This window comes from Garra rufa, chromosome 12, assembly GCF_049309525.1.
Source record: "Garra rufa chromosome 12, GarRuf1.0, whole genome shotgun sequence".
NCBI classification, from domain to species: Eukaryota; Metazoa; Chordata; class Actinopteri; order Cypriniformes; family Cyprinidae; genus Garra; species Garra rufa.
Window position 1 is genome coordinate 31,069,138 of NC_133372.1, and position 16,589 is coordinate 31,085,726.

The 16,589-nt window shown below is 35.4% G+C and overlaps 1 protein-coding gene across 1 annotated transcript; it reads left to right on the forward strand.

The window, feature by feature from the left end:
- The first annotated feature begins 2,781 nt into the window (after window positions 1–2,781).
- jade3 (jade family PHD finger 3) lies at window positions 2,782–16,589 on the forward strand. The gene is made up of 12 exons (XM_073851561.1): window positions 2,782–2,942; window positions 7,570–7,632; window positions 8,388–8,447; window positions 8,548–8,627; window positions 10,043–10,200; window positions 10,283–10,473; window positions 10,896–11,107; window positions 12,046–12,213; window positions 12,393–12,509; window positions 12,697–13,155; window positions 14,173–14,290; window positions 15,297–16,589. The coding sequence occupies exons 3-12, from the start codon at window positions 8,399–8,401 to the stop codon at window positions 16,136–16,138; spliced, it is 2,394 nt and encodes a 797-aa protein (XP_073707662.1). The 5' UTR covers window positions 2,782–2,942; window positions 7,570–7,632; window positions 8,388–8,398; the 3' UTR covers window positions 16,139–16,589.

Consider the following 16,589-nt stretch of genomic DNA (forward strand, 5'->3'; position numbering starts at 1 on the left):
CAATGCATATTACTAATCAAAAATTAAATTTTGATAGGTTTACAGTAGGAATTTTTCAAAAAATCTTCATGGAACATGATCTTTACTTAATTTCCTAATGATTTTTGGCATAAAAGAAAATCAATAATTTTGACCCATGCAATGTATTTTTGGCTATTGCTACAAACATACCCCAGCGACTTAAGACTGGTTTTGTGGTCCAGGGTCACATATGTACAATATATGTATAAATGAATAAATAAATGTGATACATTTTTTCAGGATTCTTTGATGAATAAAAAAATCTAAAGAACAGCATTTATTAGATTTTTTTGTAACGTATTTTTGTAACAAAGTCTTTAACTGTCACTTTTATATGCACTACCAATCAAACGGTTTTGAACAGTAACTTTTTTTAAAGTCTCTTCTGCTCACCAAGCCTGCATTTATTTGATTTAAAGTACAGCAAAAAACTTAAAGTTTTGAAACACTTTTACTATTAAAAATAACTTTCTATTCAAATATGTTTTAAAATGTAATTTATTCCTGTTATATCCTTCAGAAATCATTCTAATATTCTGATGTACTGCTCAACAACATTTATTAGTATTATTATTATCTCTGTATAAAGTATTATGTTGAAAACAGCTGAGTATAATTTTTTTCAGGCTTCTTTGATGAATAGAAAGAAAAACAGCATTTATCTGAAATTGAAGTCTTTTGTAACATTATAACATTTAACCATTTAACATTTATATATATATGGGTCAAAGACAAAAGAGTTTAAGCATAAAAACAAGTGTAATACTACTTTAAGTTGATGTTTTCCCCAAAAAAAATATTAAAAAGTTTTTTTTTAATTTAATTGCCATTTTCTTTTTGTTTTTCTGAGCAAAAAAAACATATATCATACATTTTCCCCTAATTTACAGAAGACACCCACTAAAATGTCATTCAGTGTAACGATCTTGTCAGGAATATTTACAACAAAAATCAATTTGACATATTAAAAGATGAATTACTTTCACCCCAAATACTAGTTGTGATTCTATTTTTTTTTTTTAAATTTACCACTATCCTAGGGTTTTGCCCATTTGTCAGTAGGAATTTTTTACTAATTTAAAACACAATAAAATGTAATATGCTCCATTATTCTTTTATGTACAAGTCAGAATAAGCATGTTGTTTGAATTTTTACATAAATATTGTTACACTGAATAACAATGTAACATTATTTCAACCAAATTTTGATATTTTATTCTCCAAAAACTTATTTGAAACCTTAAAAGTAGACACTTTACTTACATTTAATGTGCTTTCTGGATATTAAATTATGACTTTCCTAAATTTCTTTTGACGTGGACATCTTAATGTCTTTGAACTATATATACTCAAAGCTTTTGAATGGTATAGTGTATAATGTTACAAAAGCTTTTTATTTGAGATAAATGCTGATCTTTGGATCTTTCTATTCATCAAAGAATCCTGAAAAAATTACTCAACTGTTTTAAATATTGATTAAAATAATAACAAAAAATGTTTCTTGAACAGCAAATCAGCATATTAGAATGTTTTGAAGGTTAATGCGACACTGAAGACTAAAGTAATGATGCTGAAAATGTAGCTTTGATCACAGGAATAAATTGCATTTTAAAATATATTCAAATAGAACATTTTAAATAGTAAAAATATTTCAGAATGGTACTGTTTTTGCTGTACTTTAATTTAAATAAATACAGGCTTGTTGAACAGAAGAGACTTCTTTAAAAGAAAAAAAAATCTTACTGTTTAAAAACTTTTGACTGGTAGTGTATATATAAAATATTTCATAAACTTGACATTTTAAGCAAATTGTTCATGCATGCAAGTTCTGTTGCAGACTTCAGATTTATAATATAATACTTAACTACATCACAGCCCTCCATAGTGGCAACTAAGGAATATTTAACTTTATTTTGAATATTGATTAAAATAATAAGAAAAAAATGCTTCTTGAACAGCAAATCAGCCTAGTTTTTCCTGTACTTTAGATCAAATAAAAACAGGCTTGTTAAGCAAAATAGACTTTTAAAAAAAAATCTTACTGTTCAAAAACTTTTGACTGGTAGTATATAAACAAAATATTTCATAAACTTGGTACAATCTAAGCAAATTGTTCATGCATGCAAGTTCTGTTGCAGACTTCGGATATATACTATAAAAAAAACATATTTAACTACATCACAGCCCTCCATAGTGCCAACTAAGGAATATTTAACTTTATTTTGAATATTGATTAAAATAATAAGAAAAAATGCTTCTTGAACAGCAAATCAGCCTATTAGAATGTTTTTGAAGGCTAATGCGACACTGAAGACTGAAGTAATGATGCTGAAAATGTAGCTTTGATCACAGGAATAAATAGCATTTTAAAATATATACAAATAGAAAGCAGTTATTTTAAATAGTAAAAATATTGCAGAATTTCCCTGTTTTTCCTGTACTTTAGATCAAATAAAAACAGGCTTGTTAAGCAAAATAGACTTCTTTCAAAAAATCTTACTGTTCATAAACTTGGTACATTTTAAGCAAATTGTTCATGCATGCAAGTTCTGTTGCAGACTTCAGGTATATACTAGAAAAAACATACTTAACTACATCACAGCTCTCTATAGTGGCAACTAAGGAATATTTAACTACTCCTGAGAAGTATGCTAAATACCCCAGTTTCCACTGGCGCTCCCGGTTAGTAGGGCCATGAATGGGGCGGAGTTTAGGACCCAGCGGTCGGGTAGTACAATAGAGCTGTTGTGTCGTGGTGAGAGGGTGATTTCTGCTTTTGGGATATTGACAGTGGGACAGAAAGGAAAAAATAGCGAAAAAACGGCTGTTTGCCTCATCTCTGGATTTCTGACTTGAAGACGGCCTTGCGGAGCCAATCGCCTTGTGCGATCGTCCCGAAACACTAGATTTGTGGATGTGAGGTAAGGGTACAGCACGAACAATACTGCTCGTGTCTTCACACAGGGCTCAGTGTGCCAGTTATCCAGGCAGCGGGGCCTGCTGCTTCCTACAAATCCTTTATGAGCAGTTTTCAACGTTTATATTAAACAACTGAGACAATATTGGTAGCAGCGATAGCATTATCCTCGCGTTAAAGTTTGCGCTGACGCACTGAATGTTGTTATATACACACAGGAAGTGTTATTATAGCAGTAGAAGGGGTAGTAGTGACTGGAGAGGGTTCGTCATGTAGGGCGGCTCGAGTTTGGCGCCAAGGCCGTCAGAAACCCTCGCGTACAGCAATGGAGGACACCAGCACCTAACGCTCTCTCACTCACACGCAGTAGTGCTAGTTAGTGAGACTTTAGAGTAAAGCATTGCTGTGTTTACCCTTCCATGCTTTATTTAGCTGTGTGAACTTGCACTGAGTTCATCTGTTCACACAGCATGGCAATAACTGAATGGGAAATAGTCATAACAACACAAGGATTTGCTAAACGTTTCTATTTGTTGCATCATGCTTTGGCTTTACAGAGGCGATGTGCATTTAGTGAGTAGGCATTGGTTTTGGTCCATATTTACCTTTTTGTGTTTATTCGCTGCCCGCCTTTTATATTATGAATAATGAAAGAACTTTTTAAAGACTTGTGAAATGTATTCGTCTTCCTCGTTCACTAAGAACACCAATGCTAAATCATTAGCGCAATGAATGATTCAACCGATAGAGTGCATAAGTGTATGGGAATGGCTTGCTCTCTGTAAAAAGTAAATGGATAAATGACACAATGATATAAATTACAAATCAATATAATAAGTCTTAATTCTGAAACAGTGCAAACACGGTGCAACAAAGTTTGGAGCGGAAGTACTCTTGTTGGAATGCGGGAATGCCCTCCTCGAGCTTCCGCTCCCCACCACTGCTTCCCGCGAAATCCCTCGCTGCACACTTGTATGCTTTCAACATCTGGTTAATTTAACGTTACAGAATATATTGTAAACATTTGAGATCCTTATTAATAAATGTTGGGATTAGAAACTTTACGCAACTTTACTAATATGAGTTTAATAGTGCGTTTACTAGTCAGTAAATGAAGGTTTGTTGGTACACCAGGCCAGTGTGGGGTGGGTGTCGAAGTAAAGTAGTCTGGGTACAAGCTGGAAGGGTTTTGATTTCAGTGAATCGAGCCTTTGAATTATTTAACTAAAAGATTTGTTTTTAGAATCGTTCAGTAAGCATTTATATAGGTGTCATCGTTATTCAAATGACACCAAAGGTGTTTTCTTGTTATCTTTTAAGCTTTACTTTTATCAAGTTGCAGACAAAAGCTCTAAATATATGCCTAAATAAATTTCACTGTCACTACACATGACAGCAATGCTGTTTTCTTGTCAACTCTTGAGCTTTTATCGAGTTACAGACAAACTAAGTATTGATAATAATCGAAACAATAGCCTAAATAAATTTTCACTATCTTTCACTCTAAATTTAGTTTTTTATTGGCGTACAGTCAAACCAAAAATGATGTAGACACCAGATGTAATTTTTGATGTTTTTTTTACTAGTGGGTGCAGGACACTATAGTTCATTTATGTAAGTGAGGATAGCAAAATAAAGTAAACTGTGTGACACATTATAGCCAAAAATGAAGAATTCTTCACACAGTGGACTACCAGTAAAACTGATAAAAATTTGGGAAAACCATGTTTTGTTACATACCTCTCTATCAGAGCTATCTAACATTATCAAGATGAATTTGTTTTAACACAGTTTAACTCTTGATATCTTGTCATATTTTATTACCATTTTCTAAACAATAGCAAATAAACTGATAAATGTGAGAAATTTTGAAGGTGTCTGAATAAATTTTCATTTGACAGTAATTAATTTGTGATTATCAGGATGAATTTGTTCTGACACAGGTTAACTCTTAATTTTTTTTTGTCATATTTTATTCCCATTTTCTAAACTATAAGGAATAAAGTGATAAATGTGAGAAATTTTGAAGGTGTCTGAATAAATTTTGGTTTGACTGTATATGTTTTATTAGGTGTGGTAACATATTTACCATTGTTCAGTGATTTCAGTCATTTCAATATGAAACTAGTGAATTTCTCCACATATTTTACAACAGGTTCAAGTTGGTCAACTGGATTCAAAGTTACTTGGTTTAAAAGTGCTTTTTGTGTGATGTGCTTTAATAAATTACTACATTTTGACAAAAGACAGTGGGCCTTTTTGCCTGTAAAATGTTGCCAAAATCTTTACGTGAAAGCACCTTAAGAAAAAAATGGTTGTTTTAATAACTGTTTTCTGAAAGGGTCTTTGTGGAACCCAAAATACGCTACATTTTTAAGAATGTAGCGTAATTTTAATTGTCATTTTTACATCTTCAGAATTCCATCATCTTGCTGTGAATTAAACTGACTTAAATGACAAAATGAAAAGTCTTGGCTGGTCAGTCAGCGCATTCTCGTTCACAAATAAAATCTAATTTCTCCAAATCGTTCACAAATAAGATGCTCTTGTTAATTTCATTCATGCAAAGGTTTTTTATTTAGTGCTGCTCCCGTTGGTTTAGTGAAGAGACTTGAGCAGGTCCACCAAATATGTCTCTCTGTATTCAAGCTATTGGTACAAAGTGCAGTCTTTGGAAAGCAGGAAATGAAGGAAAAATAAAAGTCAGTGAATGGAAGTCAACCATACACTCTTAAAAATAAAGGTTCCAAAAGGGCGTTTTGGAGGGAATGCCATAGAGGAACCATTTTAGGTTCCCCAAAGAACTTTTCAGAACCATTTTAAAAATCTAAAGAACCTTTTTTGCATTTGAAAGGTTCCATGGATGTTCAGGGTTCTTCATGGAGCCATCAATGACAATAAAGAACCCATTGTTAGGAGTGTAACATCTTCTAAAAGACTAGCTAGAAAAACATAACTGCTTTAATCTGTATAGTATCGGTCAGTTCAACACCAAGTATGCACAGGAAGGAAAATTTAATTTCAAAAATCATTTCTGCAGTGCGTTTCTAATAGAGTGAGTAAATGGGATGGGTTTTTGGCACACTAGGCCAGTGTGAGGTGGGTGTGGGGGTGAAGTAGCTCTCAGCAGCCGCTGATCTGTTAGTGTTGGGGTGTGGGGTGGTCTGTCTGGGCAGAGCATTGTGCTTTATCATGGCGTAATAGGAGTGGGGGTTGGTTTTAGGACTGTGTCATTTTGCCTTGCCATTTTGTACCACAAAACAAGGCCACCCGGATTAGAAAGATCTACCCTTTCAACAAATGTGTAGTTTGAGTTAAAATCTGGCAAATTTGGGAAAAAACTCAATTTACATTCCTAATTGTTCTTGATTAGGGATGCACCGAATATTCAGCCACCGAAAATTTTCGGCCGAAAATGGCCCAAAAGTGCATTTTCGGTTTTCGGCCGAAAGACTTTTATCACCGAAACAACACGGCATAAATGCGTAAATGCAATGGTATTAATAATTGGCATAATTCTTTCGGTGTTTCGGTTTTCGGCCTTGGTTTCCTCTTTTTCGGTTTTCGGTTTCGACCAAGAATTTTCATTTCGGTGCATCCCTAGTCTTGATTGACAGTCTTATTTGTAGACAGGATCAATCTCATTCTCATTATGACGCTACAATACTAATTCCTTAATATTATGATAAATTGCCTCAACTACAAATAAAAAAAGTAGTGAGCAAGTCACACAGATATTTTTAGTCTTATTAGTGCTTCCTTTTTCAAAAAAAATCTTGAATGGGAGAGTGTGTGCGTCAGAAGCAGATGCTCCTCTGTGGGTTTGAAGGCCAGTCTGTTACTGTCACAAATGCGGCTTTAGATCCACGTCAAAAGTCCTTCATGGAGCATTGAAGAGGCACACTGAGTGCTTTTTCTGTTTACTTAGTCTGGAGACATTGTGGTGGACAGCAGTCATAATAAGCATGGAACTACAACTTGAATTTTAGAGTATCTAATTCATAAAACACTTATTTTGTACAGTATTAGTGATCCATGATAAAGGGTCACAGTCACACTAAAATTGTTAACCGAGTAATGTGTTGAGACAAAGTTTGAAAACTTTTAAACGGTATATTCAAATCAAATAACAAATCATGAATATTCAATATTCATTTTTTTTTCTTGTAGACTACCGTGTCCGAAAAAACAAAACAGAACGGCGTTAGTTTTGGTCACACCATATTTATAAGACATTTTATCTCTCCGAAATCCTTTGTGCCTACAATACCAGGTCTTTCTTTTTCTTTAAACTGAGGAGGCAGTGTTTTATGGTGGATTGAAATAATCTACACAGAAACATCATTATTTGTAATAATTTGCCTTGCTTGTAAGATGTTCTTTTAAGATGTGTCTGTACATAGTTTCATATGTGTGGTTTGGCTGCAATTGCTCCTAGTGAGCTAGGTTAATATTTATTTAAGGAGGCCTCTTGGTCAGGTATCGGAGCGTAATGAATCACAGTGCAGGCTGTGCTTTGCTGGCTGTCTATCAGTACTCTTATTCTCCACTGCCTGTTTTACCACCCCACATTTTCATTCAGATTGTGAACAGTATGTGTTCAGTGCTTATGTCTTGTTCGTTGTTTTCAGGCATGAGCGGGAGGCAGAAGAAGCACAGTGGAGGAAAACAGTAGCATGCTCTTTGAATTTATGGTGAGTGGAAAAACCGCTCAGTGAAAGCTCCATTAAAGCTGCCTTTCATGGTAATAACATGGTAATAATAGTAATTTCAGGGTACTAAATGATTACTGTGTTCATGAGTGATATTTATGTTACTTTATTTATAGAAATTAATACTTTTATTTAGCTTAGGATGCTTTAAATTAATCAAAAGTGATGGTAAAGACATTTATAATGTTACAAAAGATTTAGATTTTTAGATAAAAGCTGTTCTTCTGAACTTTCTATTCATCAAAGAAACCTGACAAATTTATACTCGGCTGTTTTCAACATAATAATTATAAATGTTTTTAAAGTGGCCAATCAGAATATTAGAATGATTTCTGAAGGATCGTGTGACTGGAGTAATGATGCTGAAAATTCAGCTTTGAAATCACAGGAATAAATTACATTTTAAAATGTATTCAAATAGAAAACAGTTTTTTAATATAATAAAATATTTCAAATACTTTGGATCAAATAAATATAGGCTTGGTGAGCAGAAGAGACCTCTTTAAAAAACATTAAAAATCTTTTGACTGGGCAGTGTATGTTATTTTCTTTGAACTGCGCCAAAATAACTTGCAATAGTAGTTGCAAACCACTACTTCTTGATATTTTATTTTTTCTTTTATGTGAAAACAGCTCTTGTTTCAGTGTAGGTGAAAGTGTTGTATCTAAATGTTTCAAGTGTAAAGTGGTTGAGTTAAAGGTGTATTAAAGCTGTACTTCTATGTCTTTTTGTGCAGGATACGTCAGGATGAAACGACTCAGGACTTCAAGCAGCAGTGACAGTTCAGACAATGAGAGTGAGTAAAAACAAGCGTTACAAAATTCTCAATGTACATTTAAGTTTTATGCAGAACAAAGATATTTATTCCTGGCTCACTCTTCTGTTGTATCATAAAGGTCCCTCGACATCCTTTTCCTCTAACAAGTATGGAAGCAAACCAGGCACCCCCGCCTCTGCTCAGAAGAAACCAGCAGAGGTAACCTTAAAAAACATTGATTTTCATCACTAGCCCAATGAACAAGATTTTTTTATTTTTTTTGTACACTTTTTGGACATTTCTCTCATTAAATGATTAACTGGCTTCCAATACAAAAATTTATTTCTTTCTTTCTTTCGTCAAAAAGAAATTAAGGATTTTGAGGAAAACATTTCAGGGTTTTTCTCCATACAGTACAGACCAAAAATTTGGACACACCTTCTCATTCAGGTGTGTCCAAACTTTTGGTCTGTACTGTAGATATGAATTCAACTGAAAAAACTTGTGAAAAAATATCTTTCAGGTGGTCAAATGGCTAATAGCAAATAGTGGAGCTCTGCAGCCACCTACTGGTAAATTTTTTTTTTACTTTTAAAACTGGATTTTCCAAAAGATGGGCAAAAATCTTATACTAAACCATGTGAAATTATCCATGTTATCCCCATGAATTAAAGTTAGAAATGTGGGTCTTTTATAAAGTGAATTTTACATAAAAAAAGCAGTTTTTGTATAAATTTTTTTTTATTAATTTATATATATTTAAAAAATACCACTAACCCACTGAAAACTGCACAAATGTAGAGTAAAAACTTTAATAAACAGAAAAATATACAGTACAGACCAAAAGTCTGTATTGAACTTTAATAGAGCCAACTGGTTAAAGGTCCAAATTGCAGTTTCAGTGCAGCTTCAAAGGTTCTACATGATCCCAGTCAAAGAATAAGGGTCTTATGAATTTAAAATTAATATAAGCATCCATGGTTAAAAAGTATCTTGCACTACATTGACTTCATGCATTACATAGTCATGCTGGAAAGGTCATGTATGATGTACCAAACCAGTGTTTACAAAGCAAACGTGCAATAAAAATCAAAAGTTGTTTTCCAAAAAAAAAAAAAAAGGTAAAACAATGATTTTGGGTGATTTTGAAGTTGGAGGAGAAATAGAAATTGAAAGTTTTTCACCTTATTCTACATCTTTGAACCAGAGTACACAGAACTTATAAGAACTAACCACGTGTGACCTTTCCAACATGATTATGTAATGTGTAAAGTCATATATACGCCTTGCAGAGCTTGTCCAAGATGAGCATTTGTGGTTAAAGTATATCAATTTTAATTAAATTTTTATTTTTAGAAAATGACCGATCGTTTCACTAGATAAGACCCTTATTCCCTGGCTGGGATGTAGGGCCCTTTGAAGCTGCATTGAAACTGCAGTTTGGACCTTCAACCGCTGTTCCCCATTGAAGTCCACTATATGGAGAAAAATCTTGGAATGTTTTCCTCAAAAACCTTCATTTATTTTTCGACTGAAGAAAGAAAGACATGAACATTTTGGATGACAGGACATTTTTATTCCAGATGTGAACTAGTCCTTTAAGGTTAATATGTGGTCTTATTTCTCCTAAACAGGTGTTCAGAAAAGACTTGATCAGTGCCATGAAGCTTGCAGACTCACACCATATTTCCCATGACGATTATTACCTGTTGGCGGACACGTGGAAGCAGGAATGGGAAAAGGGTGTACAAGTACTCGCTAGTCCAGACACCATCCCTCAGCCCTCTGTGAGGTATGTCACTTTGAATAAAAACAGGTTTTTGGACATGTATCATCTTGCATGTGACTTAAGTTGGGGGGTTTTGTCTCTGTAGGATAATAGCAGAGAAGCCAAAGGAGGTCCTTTTCACCAAACCGAGGAAATATATTCAATGCTGGAGTCAGGACTCTACGGAGACGGGTTACGTCAACATCAAGGAGCTGGCAGAAGCTATGTGTAGATATGACCTAGATGATATGGATCTATACTGGCTCCAGCAGCTCAATGCAGAGCTTGGGATAATGGGTGAGTGAATGGGAAATCTAAATAAATAAATCCATTAATGTATTGGTTGGTTAGAAGAGGACAATATTTGGCTGAGATACAACTATCTGAGAATCTGGAATCTGAGGGTGCAAAAAAAATCTAAATATTGAGAAAATGGCTTTTAAATTGTCCAAATGAAGTTCTTAGCTATGCATGTTATTAATCAAAAAATAAGTTTGGATATTTTTACGGAAGGAAATGTACAAAATATCTTTATGGAACATGATCTTTACTTAATATCCTAATGATTTTTGCGATAAATCGATAATTTTGACCCATACAATGTATTTTTAGCTATTGCTACAATAATTGCTACTTAAGACTGGTTTTGTGGTCCAGGGTCACATTTGGTCTTATGATGTGCTTCAGGGAATAAAGTATGTTTTGTGTGTTACGTTCAGGTGACGGGCCGGTGGATGAGCTGACGATGGAGCGGGTGATGGAGGCACTGGAGAGACAGTGCCATGAGAACATGAACCACGCCATCGAGACTGAGGAAGGGTTGGGAATCGAGTACGATGAGGATGTCATCTGTGATGTATGTCGCTCACCTGACAGCGAGGAGGGCAATGACATGGTCTTTTGTGACAAGTGTAACATTTGTGTGCACCAGGTGAGATCTTTGTTCCTGTCAGTAAATACATTTCTCAAATTCATAGACACTTTTTTTTTTTTTTTAACTATCCTGCATATGATCCTGTATTATTGCAGAGCTATATATATATAAGTATATATATATACTTGTAAAGAAATGTATATAAACTTATAGGTTTATGGTTTAAGTCTTAAGTAGCATGGATATATTTGCAGTAATAGCCAAAAATTCACGAGTTAAAATGATAGGTTTTTCTTTTATGCCAAAAATCATTAGGATATTAGGTAAAGATCTTGTTCCATGAAGATATTTTGTAATTTTCCTACCGTAAATATATTCAAACTTAATTTTTGATTAGTAATATGCATTGTAAGGAACTTCATTTGGACAACTTTAAAAAAAACATTTTGCACCCTCAGTTTCCAGATTTTCAAATAGTTGTATCTCGGCCAAATATAATCCTATCCTAACAAACCATACATCAATAGAAAGCTTATTTTAGATGATGTATAAATCTCATAAATTGACCCGTTTTTGTGGTCCAGGGTCACATATAAGAAATTAATACTTATATTCAGCAAGGATGATTTAAAAGTATGACAGGTGCTTCAGTATGTGCTTAGTAAAACGAAACTGCACATCTGTGCCATTCATTCACAGAGACACACAGAATATGTAGAATTCATATTTGAATAGGATTTTTGAAGCTTAATTTTCACAGGTGTGTGTTTTGATTTAAGTGCACTGACCTATTTTTGATCTATTCATCGAAAATTTGGCAAATTCTGTGGCATTCCGCGTTACACAGTCAATTCAATTTTTATGACGGGATTCATCTGCGTTTAGTAAAGAATAAAAATGATTAAAATTGGATTTAAAATTTATTGCAGCAAGTTCTATAAGCCAGAATAAAATAACATTATCGTAAAACTCATCACACTCCTATTCTGTTGCAGGCCTGCTATGGCATTGTGAAAGTGCCAGATGGGAACTGGTTGTGCAGGACTTGTGTGCTTGGCATCAATCCCCAGTGCCTTCTGTGTCCTAAAAGAGGGGGCGCAATGAAGGCCACCAGGGCGGGCACTAAATGGGCTCATGTAAGCTGTGCACTCTGGATACCAGAGGTGAGTTGTGTGTCATAAGGATGGAATTACACCTGCATTATTGTTATGGTTGAATGCTCTTAAAGTTGTTTCATTAATCGTATTACGAAATCAAGCTTTTTTCTATGCCAGCATATTTGTTACTAAACTCCACTTTTGAGATCATGGTGACTTATAAAAGAATTTGTATGTGTCTTTAGGTGAGCATTGCATGCCCAGAGAGGATGGAACCCATCACCAAAGTGTCTCATATTCCTCCCAGTCGCTGGTCGCTCATCTGCAGTCTCTGTAAACTCAAGACTGGAGCCTGTATACAGGTAAGCTATAAAGTGCATAATTAATTAATTTGCAATTACTCAGTAGTAATAATAATGTCAGTTTTAAAAAAAAAAATATTATTGCTTAATTGGATATAAGAATTTCGGAAAGAGAACTTCCTTTGGTGACAATGAATTAAAAAGTTGTCTTCCAGACATGTTTTTAATACTGTTTCTCATCTTCCAGTGTTCAGTCAAGAACTGCACCATCCCTTTCCACGTCACTTGTGCTTTTGAACACAGCCTGGAGATGAAGACCATCCTGGATGAAGGTGACGAGGTCAAGTTTAAATCCTACTGCCTGAAGCATAGCAAACCCAAAGCAGGAGAAGCGGGCTTGAGTCCGGCCTGTCATAAACCTCCGACTGAGACTGAGAAAGTGGGCTTGAGGGCGCAGAAGCTTCAGGAGCTGGAGGAGGAGTTCTACACACTCGTTCATCCGGAGGAAGTGGCTCAAGACCTCGGACTGCCAATCAGCCTGCTGGATTTTATCTTTCAGTATTGGAAGATGAAGAGGAAAAGCAACTTTAACAAAGCCCTGCTGCCACCTAAAGAAGATGAAGAGAACCTGCTATTGCAGCCACAGGAGGACAGCATCCACACACGAATGCGCATGTTCATGCATCTACGGCAAGACCTGGAGAGGGTGGGTACTCCTGTCATCTATAGGATTTATTAAAGGGATTGTTCACACAAAAATGTAAATTCTGTCATTAATTACTCGACCTCATGTTTTTCCAAACCTGTAAGTCCTTTGTTCATCTTTGTAACACAAATTAAGATATTTTTGATGAAATCCAGGGGCTTTCTATCCCTCCATAGACAACAAGGGTGCTACCACGTTTAAGGTCCAGAAAGGTACCAAGAACATAAAATAGTCCATGTGACATCAGTGGTTCAACCGTAAATTTATGAAGTTTTCAGAATCCTTCTTGTTAAACAAAAAACTAAAATAACAACTTTATTAAACAATTCTTCTCCTCCGCGTCACCCTAGTGCCATTTTGGAGAGTACCATGACGTATGTGCATGCTTTCCTCTGAACGTAAACAAGGAGCAGCGCATACATGTTTTACATCAGCAGCACCAAGTGCATGTTGTTTTCGTGCAGAACAAAGCACGAACAGGAATTGTTGAATAAAGTTATTTTAGTTTTATTTTTGTGCACACAAAGTATTCTCGTAGTTTCATAAAATTATGGTTAAACCACTGATGTCAAATGTCAATGTTCTTGGTATCTTCCTTCAACGTGGTAAGACCATTGTTGTCTATGGAGGGTCAGAGAGCTCTCAGATTTCATCAAAAATAAGATAAATGAATGTCCTATGGGTTTGTGAGGGTGAGTAAACAATGACAGAATTTTCATTTTTGGGTGAAGTATACATTTATAGTTCATGTATGTTTCTTATGCCCACCAAGACTTGATCAAAAACACAGTAAAACAGCAGTATTGTAAAATAATTGTACAATTTAAAATATTTTCTCTTGTAATATATTTTAAAATGTCATTACTCCCAGTTTTCTAACGCTATAAATGTATTTACTGTTTACTTGTGATTAATTGAATACATGCTTTACAAAAAAAATAAAAAATACCGCAAACGTTTCAAAAATAGTGAAAATGCGAGCTTTTTGATGTTATGATCCTTATTTGTTTTTGTCAGGTGAGAAACTTGTGTTACATGGTGAGTCGAAGAGAGAAACTGAAGTTGTCCCAGAGTAAAGCTCAGGAGCAGATTTTCAATCTACATGTCAAACTCATCAACCAAGAGTTATCTGCAGGTAATGTAACTTTTTTTTCTGTATTTATTATTTAATTTTATTTATTTTTCGTTATAATGTGTATGTATAATTACATTTTTTTTTTGTTTTAAATAATGGTATTTTATATTTTAAAAGTAGATCAATTAATTTAATCAATCTTATTTTATCTGATCTTTATCTTAATCAATTAATTGAATCTATCAAATTGCTCTAATGAATTTAGATAATTCATTTTTACTTTGAACTCTACATGTATTATAGTTCAAGTTAAAGGGATAGTTCATCCAAAAATGAAAATTCTGTTATTAGTTTCTCACCCTCTTGTCATTCCAAACTTGTCAGACCTGACAATATTTTTTTTTTTTTTTTTTTTTTTTGTGATAAATTCCGAGAGCTTTCTGACCCTGCATAGACAGCACTGCAACTACCAAGTTGACGGTACAGATATGTAATAAGTCTATGTGACACCGTTGGTCAACCTTAATTTTATGAAGCTATGAGAATAATTTTTGTGCACAAAGACAAACAAAAATAATGACTTTATTCAACAATTTCTTCTCTTCTGTGTCAGTCTTCACCCTGCGTTCATAAAAGTGTAATGATGCATGCGTGTAGAGCTGCTGATACAGGAGCCAGCATTCGCATGCGTCATGGTACTCTTGTGAACGTGCATCAAAGACTGACATGGAAGAGAAGAAATTGTTGAATAAAGTCGTTATTTTAGTTTTCTTTGCACACAAAAAGATTTCTCATAGCTTCATAAAATTACGGTTGAAAAACTGATGTCGCATGAACTATTTTAATAATGGGCCTTGAACGTGTCGGTTGCATTGCTGTCTATGCAGAATCAGAAAGCTCTCGGATTTCATCCAATTATCTTAACTTGTGTTCCGAAGATGAGCGAAGGTCTTAGGGGCTTGAAACGACATGAGGGTGACTAATTAATGGCAGAATTTTTATATAATCTGTCTTTTGACGTTCCAGCACCGCTGAATAATTGACTAACTTCTACTTCTATTGGCAGGCCTTCCAGTGTCCTCCTCTTTAGAGAACTTATTGTTCCACCCTCCTAGGATAACCCTAAAACTTAAAATGCCCAAAGTGTCACTTGGCAATGGCAAAACCAGCTCCAAATCTGGTAATGGCCCCCTGTGCCCGGATAACAGTAGTAACGTATATGACACATGTGAAGGAGGCATCGGTCAGGGCAAACCGCAACTCCATCTCGGAAGGATAAGGATAGAAGAGCGTGCCAACGGTCTCTTGCCAGCCTCCATCTACATAAGACGAGATGGCGGGACTCCCCCATTGGCCGTGAAGCAATCTGGCAAACCTTTAGCTCTGCATGCTGCCCTCCACGGTCAATCATCTAATAAAAAAAGCAAGACTGAAGCAGAGAAAACACGCCAATTAAAATCCAACGGCATTATGGACAAGCCCGTCCTCCAAAGAGACACTTCCTGCCAGACGCCAACTGAGAAAGATACTTGCGGTGAGATTTCAGGGAAAAGTCAATCAAGTGGATTCCACAAAACTTCTCTTGAACACTTCAGCCGGTCCCTCAAGGAGGCTACTGTCAGTTTAGTACGGACTGAGGATCTTCGGGCCTTTGAGAAGAACGCACGCAAGTCCTCAGGATTCTCTAAACCGGTTTCCAATGAGCGGTCGCTAGGGGGCAGCAAATCATGCCAAGAGAGTGACGGTTACTGTCCAGATGCAGAGCTCAGTGACTCTGAGCCCGAGGCTAAAGGAAAGTGTCGGCAGGGAGGGCGAGGGCAAAACCAGAGAGGACCATCTGGAGACTACGTCAAGTCTACCAACCGAACAAAACTGTCATTTGGCTCTAGGACGTCTGTGCAAAGGTGACCATCTTCAAAAGCATTAAAAACATCTCCAACCCACTGCCACAAATTACTGTAGTCCTCTGGCGGTAATCAAACGTGCCAGATTTTGTTTTCCTCTGTTGAGGATCAGCCGATGGCTTTTAGTACAGTGTGCCAAAACGTTCTCCCTGGCTGATTGCAGAAGTGCAAGTGATTGGTCTATTTTTGTGTTGGACTGATATATATCACTGTGTCTCTCTAACCAGCCATAGTGTTTCTGCTGCACTTGGACTCAGTACATGAGAGCATGTATGCAGTAGGTTTTATGGGCTGTGAAGCAGTGTTTCTGTACATAAAAGGAACCTCACTTTTTAGACTGTACATAGTTTGTGTTACGATGTGGAGCACATTGAGATGATTTCCACGTACTGAAACGTTATCCTACTTTCTTACTGATATGCTTATGCAAATAAATAAAGACTTAAGAACTCTGA

Coding starts and splice junctions, on each gene's coding strand:
- jade3 (XM_073851561.1), top strand. CDS start 8,399: ATGAAACGACTCAGGACTTCAAGCAGCAGTGACAGTTCAGACAATGAG. Junction 8,628..10,042: donor CTCAGAAGAAACCAGCAGAG/GTAACCTTAAAA, acceptor TCTCCTAAACAG/GTGTTCAGAAAAGACTTGAT. Junction 11,108..12,045: donor GTAACATTTGTGTGCACCAG/GTGAGATCTTTG, acceptor ATTCTGTTGCAG/GCCTGCTATGGCATTGTGAA.